This window comes from Rhinolophus sinicus, linkage group LG01, assembly GCF_036562045.2.
Source record: "Rhinolophus sinicus isolate RSC01 linkage group LG01, ASM3656204v1, whole genome shotgun sequence".
Taxonomy (NCBI): domain Eukaryota; kingdom Metazoa; phylum Chordata; class Mammalia; order Chiroptera; family Rhinolophidae; genus Rhinolophus; species Rhinolophus sinicus.
In genome coordinates this window covers 128,451,286-128,476,105 of record NC_133751.1, presented here as the reverse complement: position 1 = coordinate 128,476,105, position 24,820 = coordinate 128,451,286, and the positions used below count along the sequence as shown (strand labels likewise).

The window sequence follows — 24,820 nt, the reverse complement described above, 5'->3', positions numbered from 1 at the left end:
TCCCTAGCCTTCAGGTATTACTTAAGTGGAGAGGAAGGACTGAGAAGTATAGCTGAAGGCCATATCCCAGGGGCACAGGTTCAATAAAAGATTAAGACCTGATCAGAGTACTATAAAATACTTCTCTTCTCCTCAAAACTTAGCATATTAGCAAGAAGACCCCAGCATAATAAGAAGGAATTAAAAGAGAAAGAACTGCATGTCCCAGACCTTGTTGAAAAAGAATTCTCTAAGGAAACCCAAAGACAATAAAGAAGGAAGGGAAAAAAGCAAAAGAAAGAAAGGGGAAAATAAAATAAAGGACACCAGAGGAATATTAATATTTCAGTCTTTAACCAAGAGCTATGGCAAACACAGCCTACCCCCTTGCCAGATAAACACAAAACTCACACTAAAAAACCTATTTATCTCAGTTACTTTTACCCAATATATCATGTCTGGCTTTTAACAAAAGAACACCAGTCTTACAAAAAGACAAGGCACATAATTTGAACAGACAGAGCAAGACTCAAATTCACAGTAAGATATAGCAGAAATGTTGCTATTATCACACTGGGAATGTAAAACAACCGTGATTAATATGTTGAAGTCTCTGATGTAAAAAAAAAAAAAAAAAATAGACAATATGCAACCAAAGATGGGTCTCATGAGTAGCAAAATGGAAGTTCTATAAAAGAATCAAAAGGAAATAATAGAAATCAAAACCACTAAAACCAAAATGAAGAATGCCCTTTGATTAGCTCTTTGATAGACTAGAAAGAGGCAAAGAATCACTGAGTTTGAAAAATTGTCAATAGAAACTTCCCAAACTGAAATGTAAAGATTGAAAAAATAAAAAAGACATAAAGACATAATAGAATATCCAAGCACTATAGGACAATTACAAATGATACAGCATCCATGTAATGAGAATATCAAAAGAAAATGAAAAAGAGAAAGGAACAAAAGAAATGTTTGAAGTAATTATGAGTGAGATTTTCCCAAAATGAATGACAGACAACGAAACCACAGACCAAGAAAGTTCAGGGAACACCAAGGACAGGATAAATTTCAAAATATAAATCTACACCTGGGCATATCATATTCAAACTGTGGGAAATCAGAGAAAAAGAAAACCTTAAAAGAAGATGGGCAGAAGAGTAAAGGGTGAAAAAACACCTTATCTATAAAGGAGAAAGAATTACAACAGATTTCTTTTCAGAAACCATTTAAGCAAATAGAAAGAAGTGTTTAGGGGGAAAAAACCCAACTGAAATTCCAGTGAAGTTATCTTTTAAAATTTTTAAAAATTAAATATATATATAATCATATATATATATATATATATATATATATATATATATATATATATATATATATATATATAAAGTGGATAGAAAACAGTATGGAGTTTCCTCAAAAAATTAAGAATAAAATTACAATACAACCTACCAATCCCTCTTCTGGGTAGCTAGCCACCCAAAATGAAAACATTTATCTATAAAAATATATGTACCCCTATGTTCACTGTAGCAATATTCATGGTAGCCAAGGCATGGAAACAACTGAAGTATTCTTCCATAGATGATTAGATAGAGAATACGTGGTGCATACATACAATAGAATATTGTATGCCATAAGAAAAGATGAAATATTGAATTAATGCCATTTCTGACAACGTGGATGAATCCTGAGATTATCCTGCTAAGCAAAATAAGTCAGAAAGAAAAAGTCAAGAACTAAATGATTTCACTTATGTGGGATATGAAAATGAAAGCAACAAATGAACAAAACAAATAAACAAACAAAATCTCATAGACACAGACAACAGTTTAGTGGTTACCAGAGGGTAACGGGGAGGGAGGTGGTAGAAGAGGGTAAAGGGGGTCAAATATATGGTGATGGAAGGAGAATTGACTTTGGGTGGTGAACACACAATGTGATATATAGATGATGTGTTATAGAATTGAACACTTTAAACCTATATAATTTTACTAATCAATGTCACCCCAATGAATTTAATAAAAATTTAGAAAAATAAAATAAAAGTGGAGAAATAAAGACTTTCTCAAGCAAATATTGAGGGAATTTGACACCAGTAAACCTACCATGTAAGACATGTTAAAAGAAGTTCTTCAGAGAAAAGAAAATTAAATATATATATATATATATATATATATATATATATATGTCAGTAACTTGGATCTACATAAATACAAAAGCACTGTTTGTTGGAAAAGAAATAAAGAAGGTAAAATAAAATATTTTATTTTTTCATAATTGATCTATAGATAATAATTTGTTCAAAATTATAATAAAAATGTATTTAGTAATTATAGGTTTCAGATAAGTGAAATTAATATCAACAATATTATAAGGGATGGGAAATAGGGACTGGAAATATTCTGCTATAAGCTACTTGGACTATTAGGTTGGTGCAAAAGTTATTGCGGTTTTTACAATGATTTCTAACCTTTTAAACCGCATTTACTTTTGCACCAACCTAATATACGCAAACTAGTAGAGTGTTATTTGACAATAGACTTGGATTAGTTGTAAATTTACATTACAAAATCTAAGGCAACCACTGAAAAAAAATTTAAAATAGTATAATTGATATGCTAAAAGAGGAGTCAAAATGACATTATATAGAATGTTCAATTGAAATAAAAAAAGATAAAAAATGGAAGTCAATAAATGAAACAAAGTTAATAAATAGAGAAGAATAATAAATGTCAAAGATATTAAAATCCAATTATATCAATAATCATTTTAAATGCTAATGATATAAATATATCCATTAAGGAACTGAGACTGTCAGAGTGGATAAATAAACAAGATCCAACTTTATGTTATCTACAAGAAACACTAAATATAAAGGCACAGATAGAGAAAGATATACCATGATAACAGTAATCAAAAGAAAGCTGGAGTAGCTATATTAATTTCAGACAAAGCAGATTTGAGAGCAAACAAAATCATCAGGGATAAAGAGAGGCATTACATAACAATAAATGGTCAGTTCTCCAAAAAGATACACAATCCTTCATATGTAGGTGTCTAATAACTTGTAGAACTGCAAAGAAGAATAGATAAATCTACTCTTATAGCTGGAGTTCAACACCCCTCTCTTACTACTGGACAGATCCAACAGGCAGAAAATCAGTAAGGACATAGTTGAACTAAACAGCACCATTAATCAAGTAGATATAATTGACATTTATAGAATACTTCATCTGACAATAGCAAAATACACATTCTTCTCGAGCTTACACAGAATGTTCACCAAGACAGATCACATTTCTGGGCCATGAAACACAATTTAACAATCTAAAAGAACAAAAATCATACAAAGTATGCTCTTAGGACACAATGGAATTAAACTACAAGTCAATAACAGAAAGATGGCTAGCAAACCCCCAAATATTTGGAGTCTAAACAACACACTTTTAAATAATATATGGGCCACAGGAAAAATCTCAAGAGAAATTAAACAATATTTTGAACTAAACCAAAATTAAAATTTATGGAATGCGATGAAAGCAGTTCCAAGAGGGAAATTTGTGGCACTGAATTCACATAGTAAAAAAATAAATAAATAAATATCTAAAATCAATAACCTAATCTTCCACCTTAGAAAACTACAAAAAGAAGAGCAAATTAAATCCAAAGTAAGCAGAATAAAAAAAATAATGAAAATTAAAGTTGAAATCTATAATATTGGAAACAGAAAATAAGTAGAAAAAATAACTGAAATCAAAAGCTGGTTCTTTAAAAAGTTGATAAACCTCTGGATAGGTTAACTAAGAAAAAAAAGAGAGAAGATACAAAGTACTAATATCAGTAATGAAAGAGGGGTCATCACTAATGGTCCCGCTGACATTGAAAGCATAATAATAGAACATTCTAAATAAGTCTATGCCCATATATTTGATAACTTAGGTGAATGAACCAATTCCTTAATAGAGACAATCTGCTAAAACTCACATAAGGAGAAATCTATTATCTGAACAGGTCTGTATTTATTAAAGAAATTGAATCAACAATTAACAACTTGTCAAAAAATAAAGCACCAGGACCAGATGGGTCACTGTGGAATTCTACCAAATATTCAAGGAAAAAAAATGTTTCAATTCTCTATACAATTTTTTTTCAGAAAATCAAAGTGGAGGATATACTTCTCAATTCATTCTATGAAGCTAGTATTACCCTAATATCAAAACTGGACAAAGAGATTATAAGAAAGGAAAACTGAGACTGATATCTCTCATGAACATGCAAAAATTATCAATAAAATATTAGCAAATAATATCCAACAATACATAAAAAGAAAAATACATCATAAGCAAGTCTGACTTATTCCAGGTATGCAAAGCTGGTTCATCATTTGAAAGCCAATTAATGCAATCTACCATACCAACAGACTAAAGAAGAAAAATCATATAATCCTATCTGTACATCCAAAAAAACACTTCACAAAAACTAACACGTATGCATGATAAAAATTATCAGCAAACTAGAAATAGAGGGGAATTTCTTCAACTGGATGAAGAACAGCTACAAAACAAACAAACAAACAAAAAACCCTACAGGTAACATCTGGAGAGAAACCAGATGCCTTCCTGCTAAGATCAGGAACAAGGCAAGGATGACTCTTCTCACCACTCCTATATTATATCACAGTGCAAGTCCTAGACAATTCAATAAGACAAGAAAGGGAAATAAAAGGACTACAGATTGGAAAGGAGGAAACATAACTGTCTTTGTTTGCAAATGATGTACTTGATTACATAATCCTAAAGAATCAACAAAACAACAATAACAACAACAAAAGCCTCCTACAACTAATAAGCAATTATAAAAAGATTACACAAAACTCAATTGCTTTCTTGAATATCAGCAATAAAAACTTAGGATTTAAATTTAAAAACAATATATTTACATTAACACCAAAAATATGTGAAATACTTAATTATCAATCTAACAAAATATGTACAAGATCTATATGAGAAAAGTACAAAAATGATGAAACAAATCAAAGAAAATTTAAATAAATGGAGAGATCTTCCATGTACATAAGTAGGAAGATTAAATTTATCAAGACGTTAATTCTTCCAAAATTGATCTATACATTACAAAAATTTTTTTCTGGATATGGAATAAATGAGTCTGAAGTTTATATAGAAAGGCAAAAGACCCAGAACAGTCAACACAGTACTAAAAATAAAGAAAAGAAAAAAAGAAATCCTTCTTCTCCGTGAAAGATATTGTTAAGAGAATGAAAAGACAGGTCACAGCAAACTGGAAGAAGATATTTTCAAGACACATATGCATATCTGATAGAGGACTGGTATCCAAAATACACACCAAAAAAAAAATGTCTCAAAACTGAACAATAAGAAAAAAATAACTTAATAAATAGGTAAAAAGATCTAAGCAGACACCTCACCAAGGGAGATATATATATATATATCAAATAAGGATTTGAAAAAATGCTGAACATCATACATCATTAAGGAATTGCAAATTAATACAAGATACCACTAAACACCTATTATAATGGCTAAAACCCAAAACACTGAGAACACCAAATCTGGCCAGGATGAAAAACAGTCAGAACTCTCATTCATTGCTGCTGGGAATGAAAAATAATACAGTCATTTTGGAATACAGTTTGACAATTTCTTACAAAACAAAATGTATGTTTACCATAATATCCATGAATTGTGCCCATTGGTATTTTCTCCAATGAGCTGAAAACATGTCCACATAAAAAACTTGCACATGAATATTTATAGCAGGTTGATTATACAATAGCCAAAACTTGGAAGCAACCAAGATGTCTTTCAATAGGTGAATGGATAAATACTGCGGTATAGCCATACAATGGGATGTTATTCAGTGATAAAAAGAACTGTGCTATTGGAGCAGCCAGTTAGCTCAGTTGGTCAGAGCGCAGTGCTCTTAACAACAAGGTTGCAGGTTCAATCGCTGCATGGGCCACTGTGAGCTGCACCCTCCACAACTAGATTGAAACAACTACTTGACTTGGTGCTGATCAGTCCTGGAAAAGCACACTTAAAACAAAAAAGAACAGAACTATCAAGCCATGAATAAACATGGAGTAAACTGAAATGTATATTACTAACTAAACAAAGCCAATCAGAAAAGGTTATGCACTGCATTATTCCAACTATATGACATTCTGAAATAGGCAAAACTATAGAGATAGTAAAAGATCATTGGTAAGCAGGGGTTTGAGGAGAGCAATAGTTAAAAGTGATAGGTGGAGTACAGGAGATTTTTAGGGCAGTGAAACAATTCTACATGATACACTAATGGTGGATACATACCATTATACATTTGTCCAAACATATAGAATGTACAACACAAAAAGTGAAATCTAATGCACTATGGGCTATAGTAATGTATTGATATTGGCTCATCCATTGTAACAAATGTATTACACTTATGAAAGACATGTGTGAAACTATGTATGTGTGGAGGGGAAGTGATGGGAAGATACATGGGAACTCTATTTTCTGCTCAATTTTTCTGTAAATATAAAACCACTCTAAAAAATAAAGTCTACTAACTAAAAAAAAATAGAACATGATAAAAACTAGAAAACCAAACATGAAAACATTCTATGTAATAATCCAATGTGGAATATTACGAAAATAGATTTTTACAAAAATCCCACATGCATTTTCAAACAATAATCACCCAAATTATCTACTATTCTTGTGGGCTTCCCAAAGGCAGGCTATAAAAAGCTAAAAATCACTCTTCAGTGGACTTGCCAATTGTATATGGCATAAATGAGAATAAAGAACCACAGATAAAATGTGTTCATTTGTGAAGTCAAATGAAAAAAAAACAAAAAAAACTCATCATATTACTTTGTTCTTAAATAGCAGGTGTAATCTTTTGTGCCTCTCCCAGCCAGCTGTGGATCCCAAGAAAACAGTAACCAATGATAACGATTAATTCTAAAGATGAGTGTTTCATTGTTTAGTAATTTAAGTACTATTGAACAACATGTTCTTCAATTTGAAGAAATTTGGCAACATATCAGTGCTTCCATTTAAGACCTTCTGGGAGAAAATTAAACAAATATTTCTTTCAACATATTTCTCTGAGCTTACATCATGATGTTTCATACTATATTTTAAAATAAAACAATTATAAATAATCATGAAACCTAAACTACTGCTTTTAAAAGTTTTAGTTTATTCTCTCTATGGGTTTGTAATTCTAATTATTGCTGTACAAGTTAATAGTTTTATCAAATCAATGCCAAAGAAAAACGATTTGGATTAACTTACTGATATTATTGCTACTATAAAAAATCTACATCTCACATGTAAAAGAACCTTCTTAATCATGAAAATAAAACTAATCAAACAAAAACAAAGGAAGTTCAAAAAACATAAACATTATGAAAAACTATATTTACATGATTTATATTACAAATTTGAGAGTGAACTTGAATATTTCTCATTATAATAAAACTGTCTTTCATTATTATAGTAACAATAGACGTTTTGTTTTTACTGGTTGCTATTTGATAAATGTGGAAATATGTGACTTGTCCTATATAGTTGCACTACTAATTGTGCTAGAATTCAGAGCATTGCCTGGTCTATACTTAGAAATTTTTATAACTGAAATCGAAAACTTCTCAAATGAAACTGCTAACAACCCAAATCTCAAACCTCATTACAAAGGGAAAACCCTTGGTAGAAAACCATAAATACACCTTATAAAATACTGTACAATATTTACATGAATCAAAGTTACAAACACGGAAGGCCTCCTACCTTAACATAGTATGTTTTCCGTCACTTCTTGTACACCAAACCTGCCGGGTTTGATAACCTATCTCTATGTCCCAGGGCTTGGAATGGTGATGTGGCTTGTAACTTTGATGTCTAAAGGTGACTCGCTCCTTCGAGTCAGAGCTAAAATCCAAAACAGTTCTTCCACTTAGGTTAATTTCCTTAAGATGAGGCAGTCTACATTTACTCCATGGTCCAACTTTAAGGCTAAAAGTATATTCCTGTTCTCCAAGCGGACAGGAAATGGGAGCGTCACAGGCTCTTGACTCAGTCAGATTGGGACATTGTGAACCTCCATAGAGAGGGGGAGCAATGGCCACACGAGTTCTGTGCTGCAATTGCTTCCCACATCCCTTGCTACACTTGGACCATTGTGAGAACTCAGATACAATACAATGCCGGGGGCAAGGAATGAGGCAAGCTTGTTCAGTGCGGGGCTGAGGGGCAAAGTGTTCGCATATTTCATTTACAACTATGGTTCTGTTCAACTTCTGAATGCAGCGCACAGTCCGGTGCTGCAGTCCATGCTGAGCTGTTATGCAATCTGCAGTCCGAAGCTTGGCTTGGCCTAGGGAGGAAGGAACAAGCACACAGTGGTGCCAGTCAGAAACCTCCCACCGGAAGAGGTCGCTGTGCCAGTCACAGACACGGAAGCAATTTCTTTCCTTTGGAGGTCTGTTGTTCTCATCACAGTTAGACAGGTGACTTGTCCACCCTTCAGAGTGGAAACACCACAGTGCACGAGTCTGGATTCCTCCTGGCCCACAATCTCCTGTACACCTTCCCCAGGGACCTACAGGCAGAAAAACAAGGGTGTCCATTACTCAAAGATTCCATTAGGCCATCGACACAAAAATGGCTCAACCAGCACACTTTCCAAGACAGCCAGTGTGAAATTATGAATTTTGGTGGACAATACAATTTACTGGTTAAGAATGTGGACTCTCCATCAATTTTCCTTTGTTGAAATCCCATTCTATCTCTTACCAGCAATGTGACCTTGGAGGAACTACTTCAACTTTCTAAGCCTTAGTTTCCTTAATTACATAAGGGAGAACATAATAAAAGCACTGACTTATAGAGCATTTCTGAGGATCAATGATATAATATGGTGCCAAGTAGACAATACACACTTAATAAATGATTGGAATCATTGTAATTATTATGTTCCGAAGTCTATATATCTAACTCGATATTAATACTTTCTAGTTAGGTGGTGTTTCATCTAAAATAAAAGCCCTAAATCCAGGTTTTAATAAAGTAGCATTTATCATGTTTCCAATTCTTCAGCTCATACCCTAAATGGCTCAGAAGAGAAATAAGTTATAAAAGTAGTAATAATAATAATAATCTGCCAAAGTAATTCAAATATATTTTCATTGCCTAAGTATCATAGATGTGCTGTTTTGATCTCAGCATGCAGAATGAACTGCATTTAAAAAAATAATAATAATAAAAAAACCACCTCTGATACACGCTGCGGGGTGGTGTGGTGTGGTGTGGGTGGGGAATAAGGTAATAAAAGAAGTAGCACTAAATTGCCTATTGAAATTCTGCCCCTATATTCCTTGAAATATACCCATTTTGATTTCTGATAGGTATTGACTTCCGGTAAAGCTTCCAAAATTAGCTTGCAATATGCCAAATCTTTAAATTGATGAGATAGCTTTTGTGGGAAAGAGTCCAAAAAATGGACAGATGAAAGAGCTGCCAATTGATGGTTCTCATATATATATATAATTTTGCATCTAGTCTATAAACATACCAGCTGGCTTATCCAGAAGTCTGATCATATATCTTTACACAAGGAAAAGGAATCCCATTTTGTGTCGATAGAAAAAAAAAGAAAAATGTTTCCTCCCTTTCACTTTACTTATTATGTAATAAGAATCTGAAAAAACGTTTATCAGCTGAACCATGTAACCTTTGCCCCTATACTAGGATTGTGATAATCATAAAGGCAATTCATACCCTGAGAAACATTTTAATTTACACAGATGAGAGAAAGGAGGTACAGTCCTTCTCTTTCCCCAAATCTGATCAAATACCCAAATGCCATTTAATTATTTCATGGAATCTATTTTCATACATATTTATTACATTTCTAGGAACAGTAAATGTGTACACAGTACTATATGCATTTAAGAAGAGACATATACATCTCCAGAGAAATTAGTATTTCTGTTTGGGGACACATGGTACAATAAGGGTCGATCACTTTACAGGACAATGGTTTGGGGGTTTTAATGTATAATCATCTCAGTTCTTCTTCATAGCTTTTTTTCTGGATAAGTAAACATGACACTTTAGACAATACCATGTTAGGCTATAGTATCAATGATTTCTGTCATTTTGTGAGAGAGATTAACATAGAAAGTACCCTTTATTCTTTCAGTACTCCCAAACTAGAGTCTCCCGTTGATAAAATGGACAGGGGAGTTTCATTGGAGTAAGTCAGCTTTTACTCACCAAAATGCCCTTGGGTTTGCCATACACTTCCCCAGGCGTGTTGTCCCAGCACTTCTCATGGCTCAATGCCGTGTTTCCCCAAAAATAAGACCTAGCCGGACCATCAGCTCTAAAGCATCTTTTGGAGTAAAAATTAATATAAGACCCGATTTTATTTTAATATAAGACTGGGTATAATATAATATAATATAATATAATATAATATAATAATAATATAATACTGGGTATAATATAATACCAACTCTTATATTAATTTTTGCTCCAAAAGATGCATTAGAACTGATGGTCCGGCTGGGTCTTATTTTCGGGGAAACATGGTAAATGCACATGGAAAATGGTGCTCTCAGCTCAAACTGATTTAATTAATTCCCCTCAATTCTGGTGATTTCCTCCTAGATCACCCACAATTTTATGTTTTATAATATTGAGATCTTCATTATTACATAAAAGTTATTTGCAGGTTTCACATGTCCATATGTTCTGAATCACTTTTAGTTTCAGTATATCATCCCTTGTCCATCATGTCAGACTATACATGCAAATTTTTATTATTACCAAAAAAATCACCATGGTTACTCAGTAAAGGAATTTCAAAACAAAACAAAACAACTATATATATATATATATATATATATATATATATATATATATATATATATATGAATGATTGCAGGAGTCTTTTAAAATCTAAAATAAACCTTGAATTATATAAAACAGTTATTGGATCAAATTAAAGGAAGCTTTGTGTAAAGCACTGGGTTTTAAAAGAACAGCTGTCAGTTTATCTCTGTTTATTTAGTTATTAAATATACACAATTTCCACTTAGAATTTTTTTGTGTCTGAAGATTGAAGAAAGATTAGAAACATTGAGCCATTTCTAACCAAACTTGAAAAAGTTAATATTAAATTCAATCCATCTAGAACACCTTACAATGTGACCCTTAGTCTTATTTTTAAAGCATTTGACTAATGAATTTTCTTATTATTAAAATGCTGTTTTCTTCTTATAGGTTTTTCACCTACTTTTAAAATTGTAAAGGTAGCTCTCTTTTGTTATTTGGAATCATTCATATTTTAAACATTATAAATTACTAATTGTTTCCTTAGTTTTCACATTCTCTATCTATATAGAATTTTATCAAACAGGAAAAATTTCCCCAGGTCAATGGAAGGCAAAAGATAACTATTAAGAAATCATTACTACCATTTATTGTAGGTTAGCAGTTGTGTGCTGGGCTGGACTGGTACCAGGGGACCATTTAATACTTAGAAATTTTACCAGGTGGCTGTTAAATAATTCATAGATGGAAATTAAACATGGTGGCAGGATTTACACCATACTACAAATCAAGGCAAATCAACATTTTTCTTTCTTTTTCTTTTTCTTTTTTCAAACAAGAGCCAGTATATAGCACACCACTAGTGATTTGCCCAGTGCTTTCTTTCCTTCCTTCCTGTTCTTTACAACAGTCTCATGAGGTGAGGCTAGTGAGCACATTTTATTAATTGAAAAAAATAAAGTGCAGAGAAGTTACAAAACACACCCAAGGTTACATAGCCAGTACATGGTAGACTAAAATGGACACCAGTTCTGTGTGACTACAAGCTTGGTCTCTTGTCCTGCATTTGAAAAGAGCCTTTTCTGCCACTCAAGATGGCAGAGAAGGTAAACGCTGTGCTTGCCTCCTCTCATGACCACTTCAAAATTACAACTAAACTACAGAATAACCATCATGGAGAATCCCCTGAAGTCTAGCTGGACAGAAGTCCTACAATTAAGGACATCCAGAAGAAGCCAACACCAGACTGTTAGGAGTGGCAGAGATGTGGAAGGGGCTGGTCCCACACTCATGTGGAACAGGTAAAAATTGGGAGGCATCCCATCCCCACACCGGGCTGCCAGCCCAGAGTTCCAGTGGCAGGGAGAGAAGTCTCCATAACTTCAGGCTATAAAAACCAGCAGAGATTGAGGCTGAGACCAAGGGTTGCGGAAGTCCTAAGCATTCCTCTTAAAGGGCCCATGCATTAACACACTTAGTAACAGACTTACTTGCTCTGAGCTCCAGCACTAGGGCAGCAGCTCAAAAGGCACAAAGAACATATGGGAGGAACTGAGCTATCTGGATTCAGGGAGAAAGTTAGTGGGCCAGCTTTCTCCCAGATAGAAGTGTGGCAGAATCCATTATTTCTTTGTGGGGGGTCCTCCTCCTTCCTAGTGTGCAGACACAGGCAGCTGCCATATCTGAGTCTCTATTAACCTGGCTAACATTGTTTACCTCACCCTGGTAATTCCCTGAGGCCCTACCTAATCCAATTTCTCGGCACACCCAAGCCACTTTCAGTGGCTTTTCCACACAAATGGGATGTCTTAACTCATGCTGCAGACTTTCCTAAAAATCTCTCAAAGATTCACAAAACCCAAACAAGTAACATCTGTTGGTTCGTCCTATACCACTTATTGAGCAGCCCCAAGACTGATACTAACAGCAGCCAGCTTCAGTTTGCAGCTTGGCCTCTTAAGGTACCTCCGAGACCAGCAGAGGTGGCAGCCATCTGCACATTGCTTTGTGGCCCATGCCAGGTGGCATCAGGCAGGGCACAGGATGCAGCTGAACTTGGGCTGTGGGGGCCCCTCCCAGGAGGACCTGAGCCTGGAAAACCTGGTGGTCAGCTTCAGAATGAGCTGGAGTAACACCCAGCTGCATCCAAGGCCAACACACCCAGTGGGCAGACAGAGAAGGCACCAGAGACCTGCTAAAATGAATCTTGCTCCATAAGGTCAACCCCTGCACAATAGCTCCTCCACTGCCGTTATGGCCAGTCCTCACAACCAATCAACCTGAAGGTCAATCTCTCCCATTGGCATGCAAAGAGCAAACAAGGCTCAACTACAATAAGAGGGCACACACAAACCACAAAGTTACACCCCTGGAGCAACTGGCTGAGGTGACCAGGGAGACTGGGCCCCCCAGCAAACCTACTACATAAGGCCACACTACTAGACATCAGGTGGCATCAGGCAGGGCGCAGGATGCAGGTATAGCAGCTCTATCTAATACACAGAAACAAACACAGGGAGGCAGCCAACATGGGAGACAAAGAAACATGTCCAAAATAAAGAAAAGAACAAAGCTCCAGAAAAAGAACAAAAAAAAAATGGAGACAAGCAATCTACCGGACACAGTGTTCCAAACACTGGTTATAAGGATGCTCGGTGATCTCAGGGAGAACTTTCACAAAGAGATAGGAAACAGAAATGGAGATAGAAAACATAAAATACAACCAATCAGAAATAAGGAATATAATAACTGAAATGAAGAATACACTAAAAGGAATCAACAGTAGTTAGATGAAACAGAGGATCAAATCAGCAATTTACAAGACAATGTAGCAGAAAACATCCAATCAGAACAGCAAAAAGAAAAAAGAATGCAAAAAAGAAAAAAAAAATAGTTTAAGGGACCGCTGGGAAAACACCAAGCATACCAACGTTCACTCATAGGGGTACCAGAAGGAAAAGAGAGAGACCAAGGAAATGAAAATCTATTTGAAGAAATAATCATGGAAAACTTCCTTAACATGGTGAAGAAACTAGACATATAAGCTGAGAAAGCACAGAGAGTCCCAAACAAGATGAACCAAAAGAGGCCCACACCAAGAGACATCATAATTAAAATGCTAAAGGTTAAAGACAAAGAAAGAATCTTCAAAGAAACAAGAGAAAAGCAGTTAGTTACTTACAAGACAGCGCTCACAAGACTTTTAAGAAATCAGTTGATTTCTTAACAGAAAATGTGCAGGCCAGAAGGGATTGGCATCAAATATTCAAAGTGAAGTAAAGCAAGGACCTGCAACCAAGATTACTCTACCAAACAAAGCTATCATTTAGAATCAAAGGACAGATAAAGAGCTTCCCAGGTAATAAAAAGCTACAGGAGTTCATCACCACAAAACCAGTATTACAAGGAATGTTAGAGGGACTTCTTTAAGATGAAGAAGAAAAAAATAAAAATAAATATGAAAACTAAAATGGCAATAAATGGATTAAATATTCCAATCAAAAAACAGGTGGCTGAATAGATAAGTAAACAAGACCCTACATATATTACCTACAAGAGACTGACTTCAGATCGAAAGATGCACACATACAGGAAGTGAAGGGCTGGGGAAAAGATATTTCCTGAAAATGGAAACAAACGAAAAAAAAGCTAGACTAGCGATACTTTTACCAGACAGAATATTTAAAACTAAAGGCTGTAACAAGTGACAAAGGAGGACCCAGTAATCCCACTTCTGGGTATTTATCCAAAGAAACCCAAAATGCTAGTTTGAGGGGACGTGTGCATCCATATGTTCATTGCAGCATTGTTTACAATTGCCAAATTGTGGGGGCAGCCTAGGTGTCTGTCGATGGCTAAATGGATAAAGAGGAGGTGGTACATATATACAATGGAATATTGCTCAGCCATGGAAGGGAATGGGTTCTTGCCAGCTGTGATGGCATGGATGGACCTGGAGGGTATTGTGCTGAGTGAAGTATGTCAGACAGTGAAAGACAGATGCAATGTGATTTCGCTTATATGTGGGATCTAAAGAACAAAATAAACAAACAAAACAGAAACAAGCACATAGATAACAGAGAACATTTTGATGGTTGCCAGATGGGAGGGGGTTGGGAAGGTGGGTGAAAAAGCGGAAAGGATTAAGAAATACAAATTTGTTGTTACAAAGTAGTCATGGGGATGTGGGGTACAGCATAAGGAATATAGTCAATAATATTGTAATAACTATGTATGGTGTCATATGGATACTAGATTTATGAGGGTAATAGATGAGAGGGGGTTAGGGGCAGGGTGAGAAAGGTGAAGGGATTAAGAAGTACAAATTGGTAGTTAAAAAATAGTCATAGGGGTGTAAATTAAAACACAGGGAATATAGTCAATAATATGGTAATAATTATGGATAGTGCCAGGTGGGTACTTGTCTAGTCAGGGGGATCACTTCTTAAATTATATAAACATGTAACCTCTATACTGTACACCTAACATTAACATAAAATAATATTGAATGTCAACTGTAATTGAAAAATTAAAAAAGAGGGGAAAATGTAAAGGAATAAAAGGTTCACACTTCCAGGTACAAAACAAGTAAGTCATGGGGATGTAATGTACAGCACAGGGAATATAGTCAATAATATTGTGATAGCGTGGTACAGTGTCGGATGGTTGGACTTATGGTGATCACTTCTTTATGTATATAAATGTTGACTAACTATGGTGTACACATGAAACTAATACAGTGTTGTATGTTAGCTATATTTTAATAAAAATCTTTTTAAAATAAAATAAAAGAGCCTTTTCCAGTGTGAATTGCTATATGTGTTCCTAAAATCGCAAGACAAACTTGTTTCGTAGCTTAGCTATGACAGCTCCTATTTGTTAGTTAATATTCTTCTGGATAGGAGAACAAATAATCATGGTGGTACATGAACAATGAAATTTAGGACAGCAGCTCTTGGCATGGTAAGAGACTTGTATGTTTATAAACATTAGCCAGTATGTTTAGGAAGGCAGTCAAGGGAAAATAGCTTCTCCTCATGTTAAAGGAAACTTCGTGAACAACTAAAACACATGTAACTAAAGAGTGAATATAAAGTGAATTGGGTACACTTGAAGTAAAGGAAAAACAAATTGCAAACAAGATGTATAAGATGGAGACAAGATCTCTCAGCAATTGACCTATAACGATTTTCATTTTTCAGGCATGGAGAGAAAATGCGTTCCATGATTTATTCAGTTGTGTTTGGCTATGAACTTTAAACACACACACTAGTGAAAATCTCACGGCCCTGAAGGATTTTGCCATTTCAAAAAACATGCATATTACAGTGAAATGTGACCTGCAGTTCGAGAAATCTTACTTCCCTTGTCTGACTTCAGAAATAGAAGAACATATTAAAATTTTGAGGAGTTACATGAAGAAAAAGAATATCACCTTTAAATTTGTCAGATATATAAAATATATGCTATAGTCAGAATATATGTCTGAGATAAAAAAGCTAAAGAAACGTTAAGCAACCCATGTTTTTAAACATGAATCACTTTATATTTCTTAGCTGAAAACACTCGTTAAGCAATACAAATAAAACAAAATTTAGAACAAACAAAGGATTAAAAGCTCAATTATGGACATAATGTGGTTCTAAACTAAAAACTCATACTGTGTTACATTCTCAGAAAACATTTCAATGGTATTATAAGAATAGTAATCCCATACTTGTTTACCTAGACCAACATTGTGTTAAAACATCATCCACCTGCAACTCTCTACCCTTTCTGTAAGATAAACACAGTTACTCTGAAATAAAGTGCTACGTATTTTAAGTCATGTCAGTTTTCATTTACCAGTTAAAATTCTGGTTTAGAAGTAAATTCTTTGGACTGGAAAGGTAGTATTGATGAACTCTCAGGTCACATTCACATTTAAGACCGTGATTTCTGTTTTTTTGTATGTGTGTGTGTTTTTGTATGTGTGTGTGTGTGTGTGTTTTTCCCTCTCCTGTATTTTTGCAGAAAGTGCAGATATCTGAATTATCTAATATAATATTCCCCTAGAAGCAGAAAAGTGCTGGCAAATTGTATGCTCTTAATTAAGTTACCTTAACGAGATTAGTTTAGATGAATGTATTACTAAATCTAAATCATCTTATTTAAGACAGCATGCTAGATGCCTGAATTTTAGCTGTGGTGTTCACTAAGATGCCTGCAAAAAACAAACAAACAAAAAAAATTGCTGTGGACAGAGAATAAGCTTTTGCCCAGTACTTTCCACTGTTTGAGTCAGTAACCTTGATTTACTACCACTCATGCAATAAGGAGAGATGTCTGTTTTATTATTCATTTTTTCAACCCCAGTTTTCATTATCTTGACATTGCTTTATTTTTAACTTGGGCAACGGGGTTCAGGAATGACACAAATGTCAATGCAGAACTTTAGTATCTTAACCAAGTTATTTGTAGATCATTACTACATCAAAGCATTCATAAAACTCAGAATTACAAAATGTGATATCAAACATTGGCTTACCTGTAACATACCTCACCTCCAAAAAATAGCTGTAAATTTATGTAGTAACTTTTACTTCTCCAAAAGCTTTCACATCATCCATGGGATAATTAAAGTAATATCTCCATTTACATAGTAAACAATTATCTAAGATATCACATTACCTAAGAAATCATACATTCTAAAATATATCAAATAACCCAAGGAATGATAAAAAGTGCCATCTGAGCATTCATTCATTAAAATAACAATGATTCACGACCTGCTACTTGAAAGGTAGTACATTAGACTCTAGAAATATAAAAATGAATTAGACATTAAATATCTCTCCAAATCTGTGTACTAAATGTAATGCCAACTTGCTCATGAAGAGGACATTTAGTCCCTCTTTAAGGCCTGTCTGCTTGTTTTATATGCAGTATTAACAGTCTCAATGTTTTTACTTCCTAGAGCCCATTAGATCTAAAGCAGCAAACTGGAAGCTAGGAGAAAGAACCAGAATCAGGTCTGCTGACAGAAGCCAGAAGAGATGATAGTTTCCAAGACTACATTTCTGAATCTTTCATGATAATTAATAACTTTCACTAGCAGATGATGCACAAAGCCACCCAATACTTTCTAAACACTCAGAGAAAACGTGTTCATTAGTTACAGCCGTAAGTGTGTTAGGCATCAGCTAGCAACAGAAATACAACATACAAAATGTAACACAGAAAAAATTGTTAAATGAGAAGGAGTGTAAACCCCAATGCATTGCATTAAAAAATCTCATTGCCCTTTTTACAGGGACCGAAAATAACCCTATATTAATATTAAAACTATTTCCAAAACACATTTGTGATCTGAAGGATATGTGTGCTAAACTATTCCAGCAAATCTCTGTAGAAAAATTTAACAGCAACTCTTAAGAGCTTCCAAATATAACTTCCTTTACATAGGTATAAAGATTTCCTTTTGCAGACAGTTTGTGATCCCATGCAAGACCATCACAGAAGATTTGGCTGAATATTTACACTCCAGGTAAGGATAAGCATTGCGGCTAATATCCCAGGCTCTTTCCGTACGATTATGTTTTTGTTTGACCCTAAACAACACATTCGAAGTTCATTTCTTCTTTGTGGACAGACGCCTCTAACTGGAAAGTAAAGTGCCTCTGTTACTTATCATTTATGACTATAAATTATTAGTTGCCAGTAGCACAAACATTCATTAAAAGTAGTTTGACAGCAAAGCAGATAAGAAACATATCTGAGCGAATTATCAGCTAGTGAAACACCACAGATAGAAAATCATTCTTTAAAAACTGTTTATCAATATTTTTGGTTTCAGTTATACTTTCTAGAAGTTCTGAAGCCTAAAGGAATGTCAAACCTCATATACTCCACTGCATTCTGACACAAAGTGGAGCTTTTCAGACCTGTAAACCCTATAACCTGCTAACTACCTAGAATAGGGCAGTGTAATCTTCATAGCTCACTGTTTTTGGAAGAGAAAATGTAGTCCAGACAAATTCAATTACTTGCCCAAGGTCACACAGTCATCGGGAGCAGAAATGGGACTGACAATTCCATCCCAGACACCTGACCCAGTGATCTTCACACTATATCACACTGGCTTCCATTACAACAGCTCTAAGACTGCAAGGGAAGAATGAGGACTCTAAATGGTTCCAATCCAAGGTGCGGGGGAAGGAAGGGAGGAAAAACAGAACAAACAAGTGGCCAATTACATAAAAACACATGTAATACAAACCACAAACTGCCCATTGATGCTGACATTTTTCGGCCTCCTGGACTACCGCCTGGAGCAGATAACTGCTCCCAGGCACCCTTCACAATGCATTATATGAAATGGGACCCTTCCTGTCTCTGCATGCTTGAGAACAGGATTAAGCTGCTATTCAAGTACACCCAATAAGGTTCAGGGTTTAGCACACAAAGGAAGCCTCAGGCACCTATTAGAAATTACGTGTCCCTAGAATAATGATAACAATATTAGTAATAGCTGCCGGGTTTTTTTGAATACCTATTATCCTCCCAATACCATATGTACATTCCGTTTCCCCAAAAATAAGACCTAGCCAGACAATCAGCTCTAATGCATCTTTTGGAGCAAAAATTAATATAAGACGGTTTTATATTAATTTTTGCTCCAAAAGATGCAGTAGAGCTGATTGTCCATCTAGGTCTTACTTTCGGGGAAACATGGTTATTGATATTGGCCTGCTTTGCTAGATGAGATCACCAAAGTATGAGGTCAAAGAATTTGGTCAAGGTAATCAAAACCCCGAGACTAAAATGTCTCCACAATTCTATTGGCTCCAAACCTTTTCCGCAACAACTGAAGTTTAGCTATTTTTAGCAGCAATATCCCTTGAGCAAACGAAGTCTTGCAAAACCCAGTAGGTAAAACATATTAGGAAGGGGTTCTGTTCTGAGTGCATCTGCTGTGAGGAATCCTGCCCCTCCTCTCCCTCCTACAGCTCCTCGTCCCAGCTCAATGGCCTGGCTGGTATGGTGGCCCTGGAACTCCTGGGGGCTCTGACACCTGTCAAGGGATATTTATGGGATGTTCTCATCCCAGAAATGTGACTCCACTCAACTTTGACTTTACTTACAATAAATGCTTCAGTTAAGCCCTCTACATTCCCTGGAAAAGTAGAAGAAAATCATTTACTCAGGTATCTGTACAATTAAGGGGAAGAAAAAATAAAGAGTACGTCAAAAACAGAGTAAAGCTGAGTCTCATATGATGTTCTTCTGAAAGATTTTGTCCCTTAGCTTATTGACCACCAAAGCAGTGAACACCTTTGAGGGTTGGGGGGGCAGAAATCTGTTGTCTTTGTCCTACACAGAACTGAAACTGGAATAGGAGGTGGGGAGACTGAACATTTTAAACTGTATCCCACCCCCCAAAGGAGAACAAAGTGTTAATTCCACAGTGAATATAACACATGTTAGGCTTGATAATGGAGGCCTTGTGGATTGTTGGAGATTAGAGGATCACTGGAAAGAAAGCAAGGTGGGGACAGTGCATATCGCCTTTAATAATACATAGAGCAAAAGGGCAGGATGACATCCATTCTGCTTGCCACTAAAACAACTCAAGAGTTAATTTTGCCTAGGATAAAAATTGTACTAGAACATATTTGAGATAATATTTTTTCTTAGTAACTTTAATTTTCTAACGGTTACATGGAATATATCTGCTTCTCAACACGCCTTCTCTTTTCCTAGTAGCAGATATTCAATGGACGGTGAGAAAGAACAAAACATAAGCTGCATTTTGGTGGATAGAACATCTAGTCCATCCAATTTCTTTTTCAAAGGAATTATTATTCTTGTTTTGAAACAGTGATTTTAAGACTATTTGAGACACTACTCTTGTCATCTAAAAAATAATTTCCAAGTTACTATATTTGAAAAAAAATTATAAGAAACAGCAGTATCATGGCTTAATCACATTTCTTCTATGTAGAAACAACTAGAAACACCTATTTACCCTATACAGTCTAATGTGCATCCTGAAGACTCTATTTACAAATATCAAGTCCAATCAGTCCCCCATCAGCTTTACCTCCTAAACATCAATTGAATCTCTCCATGCTTCTTCATCCCTACTATCACCACCCTTGTCCAACTCACCGTCTTTTCTTGTACGAATAAGAAGAATAGCTTCTTGTCTGCCCTTCCAGTATCTACTGCCCCACTCCACCCATGACATCAATTATATCTCCATATTGCAGACATACTCATTTTTTCCCTCTGTTTGGTAACAATACCACAAAATTCATGTTTTGTTGTGTGTGTTTTTTTAGTTAAAGTTTATTGGAGTGAAAATGTTTAGAAAATAGGTTTCAAGTGTATAATTCTGTAATACATCATCTATATATCACATTTTGTGTTCACTATCCAGAGTCAGTTCTCCTTCCATCACCATATATTTGATCCCTTTTACCGTCATCTCCCACCCTCTCCCCTTTTACCCTCTGGTAACAACTAAACTATTGTCTATGTCTGTCAGCTTTTGTTTGTCTTGTTACTTTGTTGCTTTGTTTTATATCCCACATATCAGTGAAAACATATGGTTCTCGACTTTTTCTGTCTGATTTATTTCACTTAGCATAATAATCTCAAGATCCATCCATGTCGTAAATGGCACTATTTCATCTCTTCTTATGGCAGACTAGTATTCCATCGTGTGTATATACCACATCTCTTTACCTAATCATCTATCGATGGACACTTTGCTTGTTTCCATGTCTTGGTCACTATAAATAAAGCTGCAATGAACATGAGAGCACATATATCTTTACGGATAATTGTTTTCAGATTTTTTGGGTAGATACCCAGGAGAGGAATTGCTGAGTCAAATCATTCAAATTTGTACCACTTTGGGAGCAGCATTACATCTGTATGGCATGTTCATCCTTAAAGCTCATCAATGGCTTCCTATTCCTCTCAGGATAAAGAAAAACAAAACTCTTAACATGACATACAAGTGCTTACTTATCTGGCCCCATCCTACCCCATTAGCCTCCCGATCACCCGGGCCACTCACATTCACTCACTGCTCTCCAGTCAAGTTGATCATCTTGCTCTCCTTGTAACGTTCCATGCTCCCTCTTAAACCTGGGCAGCAACATGTACTGGCCCTTAAGCCAAATCACATGCTCCACCCACTAGAGCCCAACTTAATTCCTACTAACTCTTCAAATCTTAAGTCATTTCCCTAGGGAACTCTTCCCTATGTTCTGACAGTATGTTCCTCTTACACAAAGCATTCCTCACTCTTTCAATTACAAATCCAATTGTATAATCCATGGTTTAATACTTTTCCCTCCCAACTGATTTTAAACTTGGTGATGGCAGAAACATGTCAGTCCTGTTCATCACTTTATTTCCAGCACTAACCCAACACTTGACACATGGTAAGCAGCCCCTAAATACCACATGTTATTGAAGCTGAAACAAACAGCAATGTAGGAAGCAAGATCATGTCTGAATATAATTAGGAGTAATGTTACCCCTAGAAACTCATCACACCAATGGGTTGACAATTTTGCCCAAAAGAAGAAAAAAATTAAAGAAAAAGGTATCCACTGTGATTCCTAACTTACATTTAAAGGAAGAAATATCCAACATAATGTCCAACAGAATTCTTAAATACTGGTTTTTCAAAAGTCCATTTATAATGCCCATTATTCATTGTTGCAACTTTGGGCCCCTCTTGCCATGCTCCATAAAATTCAAGCATTCAGGAATGGGGTGTCCAATCTTCTTTTGGTTAGAATGTTCACATACTGAAATATTTAAGTCTACAGAAATACCTTTGCTCTTAGACATAGCTCGAATACAAATGCCCTAATTGATCCAGAAAGAGGCTATTATCATTTTTCCCCAGGTGTCTCAAATAAATGAGAATTAAATACCAGATACTATCATGCCAGCCTACCACTCACAAACCTAACAAGTGGTGGGAACTGGAATTATCATGGTGGTCTCAGGTTCATTATAATCATAGCAACAGCAGTGCAGTAGACACTACGCTCAACACTTTATAACAATATGTCGTGCAGCCCTCAAAGCAGCCTTGCAAAGTAAACCAATTGTAAGAAGAACACCCGTACCTTAAGTTCCTTGGATATTTCCAGGAAAATTAGTAGGTGGTATTAAAAAACAAACCAAAAAAAAACAACAAAACAAAACAACAACAAACAAACCAAAAAAAGTGTGAATGTGGTCTCTTTAGTGAAAAAAGTGTGAATTGATTACATTTTCAAACACCTGGGAAAACAACCTAAAAGGAGAGCTTGAAAGGTGCTGTTAACTTGTACTGCTCCTTGCCTCAGGAGGAAGCACCAGAAGCAGAGGGAAACTGGGACAGAAGTGAGAAATCTGCCAGGATCCAGGCTTCCAGCTACTACCCTGAGGATTCTGCAGAAAATGTCTTTATACTCACACCATAGTGGGGCTTTGAGTGACACTGTTTCTTTAAAGGGTGGAGCTTGAGTCAGAAACCCAGTATCCACCTTCCTGTGGGGATGCGGGAATGGGAAAAACATGTTTTACAAGTACGTCTTATTTACAAAAACACAGAGATTTATTAGGAGAAGGTGAAGGAAGACAATTCTGAAAATGAACACAGTCCAAAAAGTCTTTGGCTTCTGTGTTGACAGAAGTCTAGTCCAGTAAGAAAGTTCTGTTAGATGTTTCTGAGGGAGGAATCCTCTATCCTTGACACGTACTTTCTAGCGCGAAACAAAAAGCTTCCTCCTGGCACTTCTCCTGCCTGAAGCAAAACGGATTACGAATGTTGGTGAGAAAAAGAGAGAGAGATAGAGAGATAGAGAGATAGAGAGACAGAGAGACAGAGACAGAGAGACTGCATCTTGCTTCCCCAGAAAGGAAATGGGAAATAGCAGCCTGCAGGGTCCAGGCAGAGGAGACCAAGACCACTGAGCCCCTCCTAGAGATCCAAGGGCTCAGTACAGAGGGAAAGCAGCACAGAAATTCTAGAGAGAGTTGTTCTGGCATGGAATTAACCCCTGATCGTTCACAGAAGGTGAAAGCATTCACAAGACTCAGAAAAGTAGGAGAACAATGAAAGGTTTTATGAAAGTTTGGAAGCCAGTGGCAGCCGGGTAGTAAGGAGAGCAACACCAGCAGAGGGGTGTTGCTGGGGGTAAAGTCTTAGAGTGGACAGACAGCTGCACCTAGCTTTAGGTTAGCTTTTCCTTAAATAAGAAAGGTAGGTAAATTTTCTTACAGCAGGAGATGTGACGACCCTCTGAGGTCATTTGATTGACATGTGTAGATTATATAACTAGTTTCTTTCTGTGCATACTCTTCCCATAATGCATACAGAAAAACCCACAGGGGAGGGGGGCCAAGCCATAATGTTCATTTTATTCTAATTGTATTATAATGAGTCTGGAGCTCATGCTGGAGGCAGGTTTCAGTGATCTGAGCAGGCCTCCGGATGGCTCAGTTGGTTAGAGCACGAGCTCTGAACAACAGTGTTACTGGTTCGATTCCTTCATGGGCCAGTGAGCTGAGCCCCCCACAACTAGACTGAAGACAACGAGCTGCTGCTGAGCTTCCGGAGGGGCTGTCAGATGGCTCAGTTGGTTAGAACAGGAGCTCTCAACAACAAGGTTGCCGTAAAAACGGCGACTGGGCTTGGAGCTGAGCTGCACCCTCCACAACTAGATTGCAGGACAATGACTTGGAGCTGATGGGCCCTGGAGAAACACACTGTTCCTCAATATTCCCCAATAAAAAACAAACAAACGAGAAAAAAAAAAAAAACTTGATTTTTCTGGTTGGGTATTATCTCCTTTTTCTAAGGACATTTCAACGGGAAGATTTATCTCTAGAGGCTGAGTGTGGGTGGTCCCTGGCCAGGGGGATACAGTCCTGAGTCCTCTCCCTTGGACCTACTGTCATTAACTCTTTTTCTGCCT

At 36.0% G+C, this 24,820-nt stretch overlaps 1 protein-coding gene across 4 annotated transcripts in view; it reads right to left on the bottom strand.

Moving 5' to 3' along the window:
* THSD7B (thrombospondin type 1 domain containing 7B) overlaps positions 1-24,820 on the bottom strand; it is an 802,394-nt gene that overhangs the window by 522,771 nt on the left and 254,803 nt on the right. For all 4 annotated transcript variants that reach the window (XM_074335732.1, XM_074335728.1, XM_019752567.2 and 1 more), the window contains one exon: positions 7,803-8,613. In XM_074335732.1, the coding sequence (XP_074191833.1) occupies positions 7,803-8,613 (811 nt within the window). The remainder of the gene's footprint in view (positions 1-7,802; positions 8,614-24,820) is intronic.